Source organism: Pelmatolapia mariae, linkage group LG2, assembly GCF_036321145.2.
Source record: "Pelmatolapia mariae isolate MD_Pm_ZW linkage group LG2, Pm_UMD_F_2, whole genome shotgun sequence".
NCBI classification, from domain to species: domain Eukaryota; kingdom Metazoa; phylum Chordata; class Actinopteri; order Cichliformes; family Cichlidae; genus Pelmatolapia; species Pelmatolapia mariae.
The window spans coordinates 482,886-498,500 of record NC_086228.1 but is presented as its reverse complement, the minus strand read 5'-3'; the positions used below and the strand labels follow the sequence as shown (position 1 = coordinate 498,500).

Below are 15,615 nucleotides of genomic sequence, written 5' to 3'. Positions count from 1 at the left end.
AATAATCTACAAGACATGCTAAAACTATAAGGGAATGCTAAAACACTGAAAACAAATCCTAGAAGAAAACATGCTAATAAACAACAAAAAGCTAAAAGACTAAAAATATATGCTAAATATATGCTGGGGCGATCGTGGCTCAAGAGTTGGCAGTTCGTCTTGTAATCGGAAGGTTGCCGGTTCGAGCCCCGGCTCCGACAGTCTCGGTCATTGTGTCCTTGGGCAAGACACTTCACCCGTTGCCTACTGGTGGTGGTCAGAGGGCCCGGTGGCGCCAGTGTCCGGCAGCCTCGCCTCTGTCAGTGCGCCCCAGGGCAGCTGTGGCTACAATGTAGCTGCCATCACCAGTGTGTGAATGGGTGGATGACTGAATGTAGCGTAAAGCGCTTTGGGGTCCTTAGGGACTAAGTAAAGCGTTATACAGATACAGGCCATTTACCATTTAAAATACTGTAAAGAAATATGATTAAACTATACAGAAATACTTAAAAATATAAAGAAAGACTATAAAAAATACAATAAAAAAACAAAAAATGGGGCTGACATTAGAAAAAGCCAAATGTCCACAAAGAAAGCTATAATGGTGAAGAAATGCAAAATATGCACAAAATACTATAAGACTACAAAACACTACAAATATTATAAAGAAATACGAGAATGCTACAAAGAAATGTTAACAAACAAAGAGAAAGACAAGAGTAACACATTTTATATATGACAAAAGATTATAGAAACACTAACGTCTTCCAAACAATAATGCACAATAAAAAATAGCCACGCCTGGGACTGACTCTGCATGAGTACATATGATCCTGACAGGGTCACTGAGTGTGTGATCAGGCAAAGACATTCACAGTGTCGGCTCTGCAAACTCTACGACTTCTTTTATCGCACTCTTCTGCTCTAACTGAGCAGCCAAGGCGCTTTCTATTATAAGCCTCTTTCATTCAGGCTCTCTCTCTCACACACATCATTACAACACACACACATACACACACACACACACACACACACACACACACACACACACACATACTCAAAAAAGGTAACATATTACTCATTATTTTTCTTAGAAGTAATACAGTGGATTACTTAATTACTGCCCCGAGAAAGTAATTTGTTATAATATTCATTACATTACTCATTACTCAGTAAAATGACCCAAAACTCATTAATTGATAATTATAGTTCTAAACAATATAAACCTGAGAGTACAGTCCCACACACTGATCTCTATCCTAATGAGGACACACACACACACACACACGCACACACACACACGCACGCACACACACACACGCACACACACACACACACGCACACACACACACACACACACACACACACGCACGCACACACACACACGCACACACACACACACGCACACACACACACACACACACACACACACACACACACAATCTTTAAGTTAGTTGTTACATACAAACAAAGCAAAGATGAGAAGACTTTAAAGCGGTCGTCACGGTGATCCTACTGTAGAAACAGGCTGCAGCCTGACTGCCTTTGCTGCCTTTTGAAGTTCAGGCTCTGGCTGCTGGACTCGGGTCTGCACACTTTATCATCACTCTGACTTTTTGGCTAGCGGTGTGTTAGCATGTTTCCACGTGCCATCACACTTGTTCTTTTCTGCAATAAAAATAAAAGTCAGGTCTATAGCTTCTCTTCTTGAAAGTTACCACGCCACCATTTTCCTCCTCCCACACAAACTGAAATCAGCTGAACTTTAATGTAATTACTGACTTTATGTTACTAAAAAATGTGATGTGATTACAGTAACAAGTTACTTTGTAATTGGTTCTGACGCTCACAGATGACAGAGTCACCTACATGTTGAGGAAGGATGCGAGTAAATCGTGACGACTCACCCTGAGTGTTGAAATCAAAAAGCATGCCCAGATGTTTATACTGATGGCCAAAAATACAGACTGTAGAGCTTATTTCACATCACGGGCTACAAACACTTTCAGTCTTTACAGAAAAGATTCTGCTATCACCAAATTTGATGTCCTCCTTTACGTTTTCCAAAGCCACCAGCAGGCTGAATCGGAGTCTTTGTCGGGTTATTCTGGGCCCCGGGCTTTCTGTTTCACACCCCTGCTGTGGGAATGACCTCGGTGCTGTCTTAGATAATACTGTCAGCTCCAGAGAGAACCTCAAGAGACCGAGTAATAATAAATAGTCCTAATAAAAAAGATGTTTGTAGACATGCTGACGAAACGTGGTCTGTATGTCCCACTGAGTGCAGTGATCAGCCGTGTCTCTGTGGCTGGTCTCAGGCAGGTGAGACACCTTTGATCGTGCTGCTCCTCCACCTTCAAAGAGGTTTGTTTAACTTTTTGCTGTGGACACATGAGCGCTGACTTTCTAAAGGAAGCTGTGCCTTCATTCCGGACATTAAAGGATGACTCGGCTCCCGGTGTGCTCTACAGCATCGCCTCTGGTCTTTGGTGGAGGTCACAGCTTTGTCCCAGCTTGTGCTCAGTGTCTGAAGGTCTGGCATGAACATTATTCTGCAGGTATTCCAGGTGAGTTTGGTGCTGATGTGAGGAACAGCGCGGTGACCGCTCAGGTGGACTTCGGTGCACAGACTGAAGTATTTAAGCTGCTGAATAGTGCCGAGTGTGTTTTAAGGCTTGTGCTCTTTCACCGTGACGTTTCATCGTTTTATTTAAAAGGCTGTTCGCCACCAATTTACAGACACAGTGTCTCAAAGTCTCGTTTAGGTATCTATAACTGATCAGCGTCAGCACAGCTCCGCGCTGCCGCGGTGCATGCTGGGAGACGTAGTTCGATCCGCGGCGCCATTCCGAATCCCGTCAGCTTTACCGGCTAATCACGAGAGCCCAGTTATCGGCTCAGCCAATCACTGCGTGCTAACTGCCTCCTGCACCAATCACAGTTCTTCACACCACCTAGCAACAAATCAAAACCCTGCAAGCACGCCGTAGCCAATCACATCGCGTCATCTGCCGGACCAACCAATGCAATCACAACAAAATCCATGATGCTGCTCGGCACTGCGCTTGCGTACGGACAAGACAGCTGATAACTCATCTATTATGCTACTTGGCTAAATAAAAATCTTCCAGAAAGCAGTTGCAGCCGCCGCGGGACCGCCGGAGGACCGAGACACGGAGTAAAAAGCTTGTGTGAGCGGGAGAAGCGGGGTGAGCGGGTACCGGGAGCGGAGGGAAAGAGCGGGCAGAGCGGAGAGTGTCGGTGTGTGTCGGAGCCTGGCTGGCCGCTCGGCGCCTTCAGACAAAGCTCAGCTAACAGGCTAATGCTGCGTTAGCTAGCCAAACATCGAGCGGTAACGTCCGCAAATATCGCAAAATGTAACCGCGCTAATGCGCCCGGAGTGCGCCAGATTAGATCACGGCGGCCGATATATCACCCCGACACGCATTTCGTCAGCCCCTCGGCCGCCGTGGGTGCTATTACCGACGTGTTACGGCCTCGACGCGGAGCTGTGCTCCGTTAGCCACCTAGCTGTTGCTGTGCCCGCCATCTTTTAAAGCAGGTAAATGGATGTTTGTGCGGAGCTCGAAGTGGAGCGGCCAGAGCCGAGCTCCAGCCCCCTTCACCGGGGCTAGAGATCCACCGACACTCCGAGCCGTCGGGATGTCAGTGCAGCCGCCACGTAAGGTCATGTGTGCGGTTTGCCTTGTGCAGCGGTGGCTCGTAGCGGTTAGCTTGGCTATTAGCAGCGCACAGGCGGCCCCGGGTCTGCACGGATTTGCCGCTCCGGGTCCCGGTCCCGGTTTTAGACGGTCTGAGGGGGTCTGTTGGGTGCAGGAGATCATAGCACGGGTATCATTCTGTTCAGGCCCAGGTGTGTCCAGGACATGCCCACTTAGGGTACACCAGTTCGCATAACATCAATGCCATCCTGTTTTTGTTTTGTTTTGTTTTTTAAATAAATTGTCATCAGTTTGACATTCAGAGCCTTTTCTCTCATTTTGACCCGTGGTGTTGCTTTAAATCAGCAGAGACTCCAAGTAGAGACTGAAGGCTGGCCTACCCACAGATCTGTTGTCTTAATTCCATCAGTTGTGATATATAAAAATGTCCACAGCATACTTTATTTTCACTTTATTGCCTTTTGGATTTGTGACAGTCTCAGAAATTTCCATTAACATAAAATAATAATCTGTAATGTGCCACCTGTGGGTGTAAGAGTATTTTAAACGTGGACGTAATTAAAAACTAAAAAGTGATCAGGTAATGGATTACAGAAAACACTGAGTGACTTTTGATTAAGTTATTTATTTGAATGTTTAGCTGAACGGGATCAGACGGCTGCTCTGATTGGATAAACACAAGTTTCCCTCAGATTTCTGCCGTGATCATTGTAGACTTTAATTCAGGGTCAATGTGGTCAAAGAAATCATGCTAATGAGAGATTAATAACTAATGTTTGTAAGCAAACCGACACAGTTACATAGCTGTTATCAGTTGATGCATTATAGACCTATCAACAATTGATCTTTAAATATACTGACAGCCCTGATTTGCATCTCATCCGCTGCTATGAACAGATAACAGCCTCTCGGGCCTTCATCAGACGGTCTTACCGCACAAATCAAACCATCGTAAAGATAAACTTTGTTGGTACATTCTTGTGACAAGAACTCAGACAGGAAATAAAGTGTAAAGTAAAACACATGGACACATCCAGATCAGAGAGAAAAACTCGTGCAGTAATCCTGGACCTGCAGCAGGTCAACAACAGCTGATGAGTCACTGCACGTTTATCAATGGACTCCAGTGAGAGAGGGTTGGACGTGTAACGCGAGGATTAGTTGAATAAAGTTTGACTTGGGACCCGCCCACGTGACGTTAGGTCTGTTGATGCAACAAATGGCTGAATTTTTCAGTGTTGGATGTTCTCTGATTACTAAACAGATTATTGGTTGGTGGGTGGATCATCTGTCAGTTTATTAATAACAGTTGCGGCAGCCTTGGTTATCTGCTGTTGATAAATCTGATTGTGGCCTGAGAGTCAGATTCTAATCAGCGCGAGGCACAAGGATCAGCTGTGTGTCTGATGCTCTGGATTATTAGCGCCTCAGTGTTGGAATCAAACTGGGTTCAGGTAGAAAGTAGCAGTTTTTAGGAGTTGGAAAACTTTGGTGAGCTTCGGGCCTCCTCCGTGCTGTTTGTAGCTTCATGAAGCTCCAGATGTTTCAGCAGGCGGTGGTCCAGACTGCACGTTGCTCCTAAACCTGCCTTCACAGGTCACAGTCTCCCCTGCATGTGCAGGGATGCTGCTTTGACCTGAGCGATGACAACAACCTGGATGTTCCCTCTGCTCTAGAGCCAAGCGTCCATGATCTCGAGTCAGAATCTCAGCTTCTGATTGGTCAAACCGCAGCACAGCTTCCACTCAGTGTACCTTGAATGAGTTCAGTCAGGAGGTGCAGGTGTTTCTGGATCCTGGTTGGAGGAGTCTGTAGCTTTCCGAGTCCAAGCAGTGATTTCGACGTCAGAGTCAGGTCTTAGGGTCTGACCTCCACCAACCTCCACCCACAGCCTGCAGCTCTGCAGCTGCGCCTGTGTGCTCAGGTTTTTCTGATCCGTAGATGATGATTCGTTCTGAGTGACCCTCACCGCCTCTCACAGAGCTGAAGCGCTCAGCCTTCTGGGCTGGGCTTTTACACACAGTCATGACACTCACTAACCTCGTTAGCTGCCAGATGTTGAAGCAGCTGTTTTTAAACCGTAATGTACAGATGTGTGTAGCAGCTGAGCCGGGCTGGTCCTGGAAGCTCCCTGCTGTGTTTGCACAGAGATCAAACGGCCGGCTGCCATTTAACCTGTTACACTTCATTCATCGCCCAGAGTTTAAAACCTCGCTGAGCCCCGCCTCCAAAGTTCTCCAGAACGCTTCAGAGAAGACTCGCTCTCAGCGAGGACGTGAAGCTGAGCGTCAGGACTAAATGACCGACCTGAGCTGAAGTTTCAGTTTTCAGCGTCTTCCTCCAGACGTATGGTGGCAAACATCCCTTGTCCTCCAGCTTCTCTGCGCTCGTTTGTTTGTGTTAGTGTAACCGCGGCGCCATAGCTAGCCGGGCGTCACCGACCATCCAAACGTTGCCGCTGTACGATTAAGTTCTTAGAGAGACATCAGCTTTAGATGGAAACCAGCGAGCTGACTTTAAACTCCGATCGCGGACTGTTTGGACAGGAAATGGTTAATGACCTCAAACTGGTGTGATGGGCGGGGTTAAAAGCGTTTCCTCCCCAGAATCAATAACCCCTAATCACCGCCCCTCTCTCTCTGTGTTTTTCAGGTCGTGCGATGGGAGTTTGTCTCTTCGGGGAACACCTGAGCTGAAGCGGCTGAACTGAACACGCGCACGGACACACACCTGTGCACACACACCTGTGCACACACACCTGGCCTCGGCCCACAGAAGGAGTCCTTTTTCACCTTCCAGTCAGACGCTGCCGTCCCACTGTGCATCGCTGTATCACCGTCGTCCACCATGTCGGACGCCCCTGAGGCTGCGCCCCCCAGCCCCCCTCCACTCACCAACCCGCCCCCCCCTGAGGTCACCAACCCCACCAAACCGGGCAGGTAGGACACACCTGAGAAAGACTCCTGATAGGCTGTTAGAGGCAGGTGAATAGTGTGTGCTGACTGTGTGTGTGTGTGTGTGTGTGTGTCAGGAAAACCAACCAGCTGCAGTACATGCAGAACGTGGTGGTGAAGACGCTGTGGAAGCATCAGTTCGCCTGGCCCTTTTACCAGCCCGTGGACGCCATCAAGCTGTGTCTGCACGTGAGTCACCATTGCTCTCTCGCCACACACACACACACACACACACACACACACACACAGCTGAGTGTTTTCCTGACCACGCTGGTGTGTGCAGGATTACCACAAAGTGATCAAAAACCCAATGGACATGGGAACCATTAAGAAGCGTCTGGAGAACAATTATTACTGGAGCGCCAGCGAGGCAATGCAGGACTTCAACACCATGTTCACCAACTGTTACATCTACAACAAGGTAAAGAGGGCGGAGCCAGGGCGCTGAGTGCACCTGTGTGCAGCTGTGATGGCATTAACCTCTGTGTGTGTGTGTGTGTGTGTGTGTGTGTGTGTAGCCCACAGACGACATCGTCCTCATGGCTCAGGCTTTAGAGAAGATCTTCCTGCAGAAAGTCGCTCAGATGCCTCAAGAAGAAGTCGCTCTGCTGCCTCCGGCTCCCAAAGGCAAGAACAAGAGCAAACAGCCGGCCGCCACCACAGGTGAGACGGATACAGGTAACGCTGCGGTGCCAGAGGTGGTCTCGACCCAGGTCTTACACTGCACTCACCTTTATTGAGAGAAAAAACAGTTCAGGTAGCAGGTAAAGCCCAAAATGCTGGGATGCAATTATGAAATTGAAATAAATAAAATCCACGAATAGAACCAAGAAGAGAACGTTCACCATGAAGCTCTGTCATCTTTAAAAATATTGAACTAAACAAATGTAAAACTTCGTCGTACATTCGACAGCAGAGCCCAGTGATGTCACGCAGGTACAGAGCGGCTGAGGGGCGTGGCTACAAAGGAATCTCAGCAAAGCCTGCCAGCTAACTTAACTAAACTTCAGCCCAGGTCAGAGATGACAGGTACCAGTAGCATTTCGCGGGTCATGTGACTCTTCTGTCACACACAACGATCCCTGTCTGACTTTGTGTCTGAGCGCGCTCAGAGGTGCTGACGTAAGGTGACAGCTGTGAGACTTTAGACTGTGTCCATGGAAACATTACAGCTTCCTGTCCCACCGGCCAATGAAGGAGACATGAAATAAGCGTGAATGAATGTGATTGGTTGATCAGGTGTGGGTTCTGTGTTTGCAGCAGTAGATCAGAATCCTCTCCTGCATCTGCACGTCAACGTGTGCAGGAAATACTGCAGTACTGCCTTGCTGAAGTACTAACAGTACTTCCTGTCTCTCTTTCAGTGAGTCAACAGGCAGAGTCTTCAGCCTCCCCTCCCCCCTCCTATCCCTCCCCCTCTCCCTCTCAGACGCCAGTAATCTCGACCACGCCCACACCAGTCCAGGCCACGCCCCCTGTGTCTGCACCTCAGCCTCCTGCGACCTTGATGCCATCTGCCCAGCCTGTGGTTAAGGTAAGAGGCGTGTGCGGCGACATGGCGTCATGTGACCTGAAACAGAAGCTGAGCCCGCCCTCTCCACCTGTCTGTCTCTCTAACAGAAGAAAGGCGTGAAGAGGAAAGCTGATACCACCACTCCGACCACGTCGGCCATCTCTGCCGGCCGCGCCGACTCTCCGTCCGCTCAGGACGCCAAACCGGCTAAACTGGCCTCGTCTCGCCGCGAAGCCGCTGCCCGCCCCACCAAGACCCGGCGGGACACTGGGGACGACCTGGCGGCTGGGGACGTGGGTGCCGGAGGCGTCGGCCCCGGGGGGAGGAAAGGCGGTAAGCTGGGCGAGCAGATGAAACACTGCGACGCCATCCTGAAGGAGATGCTCTCGAAGAAGCACGCCGCCTATGCCTGGCCCTTCTACAAGCCCGTGGACGCTGAGGCGCTGGAGCTGCACGACTACCACGACATCATCAAACACCCCATGGACCTCAGCACCATCCGGGTAATGACATCATCACGTAGACACGAGGTTAGAGTGAGGTCAGAGGATAACGGTGGTTCAAACTCTGCAGGCGTCGTAGAAACTCTCCTGACTACAACGTGATCGGTCGATCTGTGACGATCAATATCACAGATTTGATGTTTTAAAGAAAATTAAGAAAGTGTGAGAGCGGGAACTGACCCAGAGTGAGGGAGGCTTTTCTGCTCGCTGTAACCAAACATACGTCCACGCTGTCGCGACGTTCGCCAGCATGGAGTAAAGCTGAAACGGGTCGAGGCGTTAGAGCGATGAGGTTTTCTCGTGTGCGGCAGGATCAGGTGTGTGGGCGATACCTGAGCTTCCCTCATCGTTCTGTGTGGCGTTAGAGAGCCACAGGTGAGCGTCCGCAGGCTTCACCTGTTGCTCCTGTTTGCGGTGCAGCACACAGACTCCACGTCTTTGGTAAAGCGCGCTCAGTCGAAACGCGCTCAGCGCTGATTGATTTGTTTTTTCCGTATTTTGTGAGTTGTTGTGGTGACTGAAGCTCCATTTCCATTAGTTCTGACTGGTTTTCCATTACAGTCGAGTACCACCTGATATGCGTGATCACCGTCATAGCAACGGGGCGGAGCGTCCCATGACATAATTAGTACGTGGCATGAACGCTACAACAAACTTGGAGGCGTCCGTGTACTTGCTGCTCAATCTGTGTCGCACTCAGGGACCGCGGCGTTGTGCGATGTAACCGCTGCCCTTGGGTTTTGATGAGTCACGACTCATCAGGCGACACCGCTGACTAGCCCGTCGATGGGACGCTGTCTGTTACATTTTCAGATCGCTTGAAACCTCCCCTGAGCAGGTACTAAAAAGACCCGTGGTACCAGGTGTTACTGGGAAACCCGAGCAGAGCCGACCGGAGCAGGTACTCGTGGGAACAGCAGGTTTCAGTGGCGGCGGCGGTGCCTGATGAGATGACTCTGACTGACTGGGTTCAAACAAAGTTTAACTCCGAGCACGTAATCTGAAGTTGAACGAGTACAGCTGAATGCAGATAATATACGTTATTGTATGCAGTAGGTTATTGCAGTACTACTGAGTAAAACATGAAAATCATAACAACGCTGTCGAGATCGTGGGCTGCGGCGATTCCCAGCCCTGCAGCCGGTTCAAAGCTCGCTCTGGTGGAAAACTGGAACCTTTTAACGCCGTTGGGTGTCTGTACTCTGGACCTTCAGATGTCCAAATGGGAGGTTTGGCGCCATCTCTGACGTTCATTTGTTTCCTGACAGAAAAAAATGGATAAAGGCGAGTACAGCGACCCTCAGAGCTTCGCCACTGACGTCAGGTTAATGTTCTCCAACTGCTACAAGTACAACCCCCCAGACCACGAGGTGGTGGCCATGGCCCGCAAGCTGCAGGTACGTAAAGCCTCCGTTTCCTGCTCGATCGATCGCTGCGATCAGGTATCGATAACCCGTCTGCCATCAGGACGTGTTCGAAATGCGTTTCGCTAAAATCCCTGACGAGGGCCTGGAGGCGTCGGTCCCCACCACGACACCGGTGGTCAGCAAAAGCACCGCCTCCTCCGACAGCAGCAACAACTCCTCCTCTGACGAATCATCCGACTCTGAGGAGGAGCGGGCCACGCGATTGGCTGAGCTACAGGAGCAGGTTGGTGCTGCCGACCAATCACAGGTCAAGAACATCTTGGTTTTCTTCTTTTTATCATTTTAGATTTCACGATTTGTTTACTTGACATTCATGTTTGAAATATCCATGGCTCCTGTGACTCACCCCGTGAAGGCGTGGCCGTGTATTGATCACAGATGACGGGTATTGATAATCAGTTTATTCCATCAGTTGAAGGCGGTGCACGAGCAGCTGGCGGTCCTGTCCCAGGCGCCGGTCAGCAAGCCAAAGAAGAAGAAAGAGAAGAAAGACAAGGAGAAGAAGAAAGAGAAGGAGAAAGACAAGGGAAATAAAGGCAAGATGGAGGAAGAGAAGAAGCCAAAGGCTGCCGCCCAGCAGCCCAAACCGGCCAATCAGAAGAAGGCGCCAGCCAGAAAAGCCAACAGCACGGTGACGGCCACCAGGTACGACTCAGTGTTCAGCAAATCCACCTGAGAAAAGGGACAATGTAGTGACCGCAGTGACTGTGCTTCCAGGCAACCCAAGAAAGGCAGCAAGACGTCGGGCAGCGGCTCAGCCAACGGGGATGACGGCGAGGAGTCGTCGCTGCCGATGTCGTACGACGAGAAGCGGCAGCTGAGTCTGGACATCAACCGGCTGCCGGGAGAGAAGCTGGGCCGTGTCGTGCACATCATCCAGACCAGAGAGCCGTCGCTGAGGGACTCCAACCCCGACGAGATCGAGATCGACTTCGAGACGCTCAAACCCTCCACGCTCCGAGAGCTCGAGCGCTACGTCAAGTCCTGCCTGCAGAAGAAGCAGAGGAAGCTACTGCGTAAGTACCGCCTTAAAAGCACGGCCGTCGATGTCTGAGCGGTCCGATATGAGGGGGGGTGGGTTCATCGTGTGAGTTTTGGGCTTGGGCGACTGAGCCGTGTTGTCTAGGCAACAATCATCTTCATCCCCTCTGTCGCTGCCGTCGAGCGCGGACAGAAACGCTGTCACCTGGCCGGAGCTGTCTCATTGACTCGTCTTCCTTTATTTCTCTTTTCAGAGAAGGCAGCTGGAGGCGGGGCCTCAGGAGGCGGGGCTAGTCGTTTGAGTGGCAGCTCCTCTTCCTCCTCCGATGACAGCTCCTCGACAGGAACCTCCTCATCCTCCGACACAGACTGAACACACGTTCACACACACACGTGTTACTGAACACACACACACAAACACACACACACACACAGCTCCATCCTGAACAAACACAAAGACAGAGATACACACTCTGAACTTGTTACACACACGTTTAAACACACAGAGACTGGATGTAAATAGGCTGACCTGTTTGTTTTTTTAGCTCCTAGTGCTTTTGTTTTTTGTTTTATTTTTTCCGCTATTGGAGGACTGCAGACAGAAGAAAGTGATGGAGGAGGAAGGATGTGGGCGGAGTCAGGTAGAGCGATGGGCAGCCCGTCTGGGAGTCTTACTGATCTGTGGACAGAAATGCAACCGTCGAGACTTTCTTTCTTCGTCTTTTTCTTCTTCGTGGACGGCCAGCGGTGACCCCTGACCTCTGAATACATTCCACAAGTATCATTGGAGAGGAGGAGCAGGTGATCTCAGCAGGTTTGTGGATACTGAGACGACTGAACGCATCTCACGTTTCATTTGAAGGTGTCGGCAGCGCTGCAGCAGAGAGAAGACCTGACGATGTCAGCGTGTGACATCACAGAACAGTTTTACAGAAAACCGTTTTTTTTCTCTGAACCTGGCGGCAAGGCGTTGTTTAGCCCCTCCTTCTGATGTGCCGTCTGCTACTTTAAACTGGGATTGAGAAAACCAGCGAGGTGGGAAACAGACAGGAGTAAGACGGTGGGCGGGGTCAGCAGGAAAATACAGTTTAGCAGTTTAAAGGTACTTTTTGTAAAATCCAGTTTAAATGTTAAAATTAAAAGCTTTTCAAATTAAAAGTGTGTCACTGAGGTGAAAAAGGAAAAACTTTAGTGTAATACCAGTTTGTGCCACTAAATGAAACCAGCGTAAACTTTATTTAAAACGGGTATGAGCACGTTCCTGTGCCAGTGTGAAAACGAAGAGGACGAGGCCTGACCTCAGTCAGTGGTGACATGGTGCCCCCTGGTGGTGGGATGTTTAGTTACATTCTGCAGAAGGTTGTTACAAAAAGTATCTTTAATTCAAAACTTTAAACCATTTTTAGGTATTTATGACGGGTAACTGACGGCGCCAGGCTCCACCCACAGAAACCCTGATTTTGTTGATGGTGGTTGGTTCAGTTTGGCGTTAAACCCTTTAAAACACGTAACAGGAAACTGCGTGCCTGCAGATAGAACAGAGGGCGTGGCCATGCCACCTGCTCTGGATCTGATTCCTCATCAGGTAACGCTTTAAAAAGTGTCCAAGTGGACTCTTGACGAATCGTCTCAGTGGGAAATAAAGGTTTGGGTTTTTTTTAACCAGATTTTTTTGACTGATCGACCCTTTGGATCGAACCGGCTTCTGGATCTTTCAGCTCCACCTTAAAAACCTCTGAGACCAACCCTGCCCCCTGTTGGTCCTGCAACCCAACACACAACTTCCTGTCTGTCCCTGGGGTCATCGTGGCAGTGTGGGTGGGGTCACAGGATCCTGACCCCGCCCCCAGCACGGCTTTGTCAGCAGAGAGACGTTGATTTATTTTTTTTTAACACTACATTTCCTGTTTTTGATTTTCAGGTTGTGTGCTGAACTTGTTTGTGTCTTATAAGGTTCTCTATATAAAATGTCTTTCTATTGCTGTCCTGTTCAAGCGCCGCCCCCATTCTCACCCCGCCAAAAAAGAACCACTCATACTGTACCGCCTCCTCCTGTCAGGGTCCAAACTCGGAGCGCCTCGTTTCTTTTAAAGCTTTTTAGACAAATTATTTTAAGGTTTTAGAGCTCGCTGCCGCTCGAAGGACATCAGGACGCCAGAATCGATTTCTGAGGGAAATGCCACACCCACCGCAGTCATGACTCATTTTCACGATTTCAGAAAAAAAACGTCTGTCAAGCGCTCGGCGGATGTTTGTGGCTTACGTCGGGCATTGTGGCGTCAGATTTCTGATCACCTGACATCAGTGTCAGACGGATAGGCCTGTCGCCCTCTGACCTCTGATCTGTGGTTAGACCGCCGATGGTGTTGGGCTCTCTGGGACGCGGCCATAGTTGTTCTTAACCCTGGACGCCGTGCCGGTTCTTGGCAAAGGAAATATCGACAAACAGGAAGTTTGGTTTCTCTGAAAAATTCATCATGACGTTGACCGCCGCGTCCTCGGTGGCGTTCTGAATTTTGTAAAAGCTGCAGAGCGCAAACAAAGATGAATCATGAATATTAGACGTAGAGTTTTACTGAAACTGTTGAATCGACATGCCCAATGATATAAATGGTTTCCGATTGGCTGGAGCCAGGGGGGCGTGTTCAGTAAAATCTCACCTCCCCTTGCTCCTCTAATCCATGATTATTGGCGACCTCCAGCTGGAGATCAGTTTACCTGTGGTGCCCCTGGAGGTGACCTGGTAAGAAACCTGTAAATGACATGTGTTGGATCACACGACCTCCGGGTGGCACCACATCGTCATCTGTTGTCACGGATCTTTCCTTTAGCCTCCACGTTTTGTTTTGCGGGCGCATTACGACTTGACGGACCGGGCAAAGCGTTCGATCGGGACCCCCTGCGACAGACAGGCGAACAGCTCGTTGCCACAGTAACCCTCCTCTTTGTTTTTAGTTGATGGTTGAGCTTCGACGCTCATAGTTAATTTTGTATTTTAATAAGAAAAGGAAACAGTGGTTTTATGTATTGCATGCACTCCGGCCGTACGTTTTTCTCGCGTATGTTTGAGCGCTGTATAGTAGCTGTAAAGTAGCCGTCTGAGGTTAGAGCGAGCTCCACTCGTAGAGACGCAGAGGGGACGAAACAAGTGAATTATTTGATGTAATTACTGATATGGGATCCTTATTTTCTGAGTTCATTTGTTTTCATAAATAAACACATAAACTGAAAACAAGCGGCTCCGCTCTTTTGTCACCGAGCGCGCTCTAACGGAGGAAGTGAGAGAAGTCCTCGGGGGTGCTGCCACCTGCGGCGTGCTGTGACACTGGACGTCGTCCTGGACTGCACCGAGTGGGCGGGCCTGAGACGAGCCCGCTGCTCCCTCGTGACACGCCGGAGTCGACATGCAGCTAATTCTAAACTAATAAACAGTCACCACACACACAAGCCCCGCCCCACCCCACTCTGTAATCCTGGGGTGTCAAATATAAGGCTCGAGCGTCAGAATGGGAAAATGAAGGGAGGATCAAATTCTGGACTTTTAATGAGTTTCATTTCCTGCTGCTTCAAACCACACCAAAGTCCTTATGTGAAAGAAAAGGTTTTGAGTTACAGCAGATGTTTGATCATCACAGTCTGAACACATTTATTAGCTCAGAATCTTTGATTTACTGTAGTAACATTTCTTCATCGTGCAGGAAAACGGATGTGCTGGTGGAACTGTGCTTGGCGTTGTTTGCATATCAGTTTCGCAGGCCTGACATTAGGGGGCGCTCTCAGTCTTCAGAGTAAGAATGACAGAGCTAACACAAGATAACATTTTATTCGTCGTTTCCATAAATCAGTAACACGTCTGAAGACTCGTTACCTTCAATTTCTCAGTGACGATGATTTTACCCAGAAAGCACCAGTGTGCTGTAACTGCGTGCTGATTGGTCACTTAAGGGTTTCAAACAGGACAATGTCATTTGGTGGCATGCTGGATGAAGGTGATGGTTTCAGTGTGGTGCTGCTGGCTTCATTCCCCAAATCAAAATGGAGGACACTAGGGTTAGGGATACTGACACAGGACGCCCCCTGTAGGGCAGGAAGTCCATTAAACTGGTCATCAGAGCTGACGCTGGAGCTCGCTAAGCTGACAATACTGTTCGTTTTTTTCCTGTCTGCAGTCTGTGGGTGAGGGAGGGGCGGGGGCGTGGATCTTAATGCTTCTCTCTGATTGGACAGTTCTCTAAATTAAAAACAAACTGTTAGCGACCAAACTGAACTGCTCCCGTTTGCGTCACATGATGCTGCAGATCCGGGACCGCCCCTCGTCCGCACCCCTCCTGTCTCGGACCAGGACTGCCTGGTTGCCATAGTTACTGTACCAGGCCGATTGGCTGCGGCTCAGGTAGGTGGAGGGCGGTGCTGCTTCCAGCTGCTGCTGCTGCCAGATGAGCAGTGACGTGTCGCGATACCGCAGCCGCCCGAAGACCTCGGACAGCGCCTTCTCTGCCAGGGGGGGCCGAGCGGGACAGCGAGGAGCCCGTCCCTCTACGACAGCTGGATCAGACATGTCTGACATGGCGTCGG

The 15,615-nt window shown here is 49.7% G+C and overlaps 2 protein-coding genes across 5 annotated transcripts; one reads left to right on the top strand and one right to left on the bottom strand.

The window, feature by feature from the left end:
- Positions 1-3,058: 3,058 nt before the first annotated feature.
- Positions 3,059-14,266, top strand: brd3b (bromodomain containing 3b). 3 transcript variants are annotated; one of them, XM_063489279.1, is made up of 12 exons: positions 3,059-3,170; positions 6,315-6,601; positions 6,694-6,805; positions 6,900-7,037; positions 7,135-7,279; positions 7,981-8,150; positions 8,237-8,632; positions 9,901-10,029; positions 10,100-10,306; positions 10,472-10,704; positions 10,777-11,075; positions 11,295-14,266. In XM_063489279.1, exons 2-12 carry the CDS (start codon positions 6,510-6,512, stop codon positions 11,411-11,413), a joined length of 2,040 nt encoding a protein of 679 aa, XP_063345349.1. In that variant the 5' UTR covers positions 3,059-3,170; positions 6,315-6,509; the 3' UTR covers positions 11,414-14,266. The 3 variants fall into 3 exon arrangements, with proteins under 3 accessions (XP_063345349.1, XP_063345341.1, XP_063345357.1); XM_063489271.1 differs by having other exon boundaries at positions 3,060-3,188; XM_063489287.1 differs by having other exon boundaries at positions 3,061-3,188; positions 10,100-10,282.
- On the bottom strand, positions 7,256-15,607 carry LOC134638573 (putative uncharacterized protein BRD3OS). 2 transcript variants are annotated; one of them, XR_010095270.2, is made up of 2 exons: positions 14,909-15,607; positions 7,256-7,347 (listed from the first exon to the last, which is right to left on the bottom strand). XR_010095270.2 is itself a non-coding variant. In XM_063489299.2 (1 exon), exon 1 carries the CDS (start codon positions 15,605-15,607, stop codon positions 15,323-15,325), a length of 285 nt encoding a protein of 94 aa, XP_063345369.1. In that variant the 3' UTR covers positions 14,507-15,322. The 2 variants fall into 2 exon arrangements, 1 of the variants encoding a protein (XP_063345369.1); XM_063489299.2 differs by lacking the exon at positions 7,256-7,347 and having other exon boundaries at positions 14,507-15,607.
- Between the last annotated feature and the right edge of the window lie 8 nt (positions 15,608-15,615).

Bases quoted from the DNA above. Each gene is read 5' to 3' on its own strand.
- brd3b (XM_063489279.1), top strand. From the start codon at position 6,510: ATGTCGGACGCCCCTGAGGCTGCGCCCCCCAGCCCCCCTCCACTCACC. The intron at 10,030-10,099 runs GTACGTAAAGCC...GTCTGCCATCAG, and splicing joins CCATGGCCCGCAAGCTGCAG to GACGTGTTCGAAATGCGTTT. The intron at 10,705-10,776 runs GTACGACTCAGT...CTGTGCTTCCAG, and splicing joins AGCACGGTGACGGCCACCAG to GCAACCCAAGAAAGGCAGCA.
- LOC134638573 (XM_063489299.2), bottom strand. From the start codon at position 15,607: ATGTCAGACATGTCTGATCCAGCTGTCGTAGAGGGACGGGCTCCTCGC.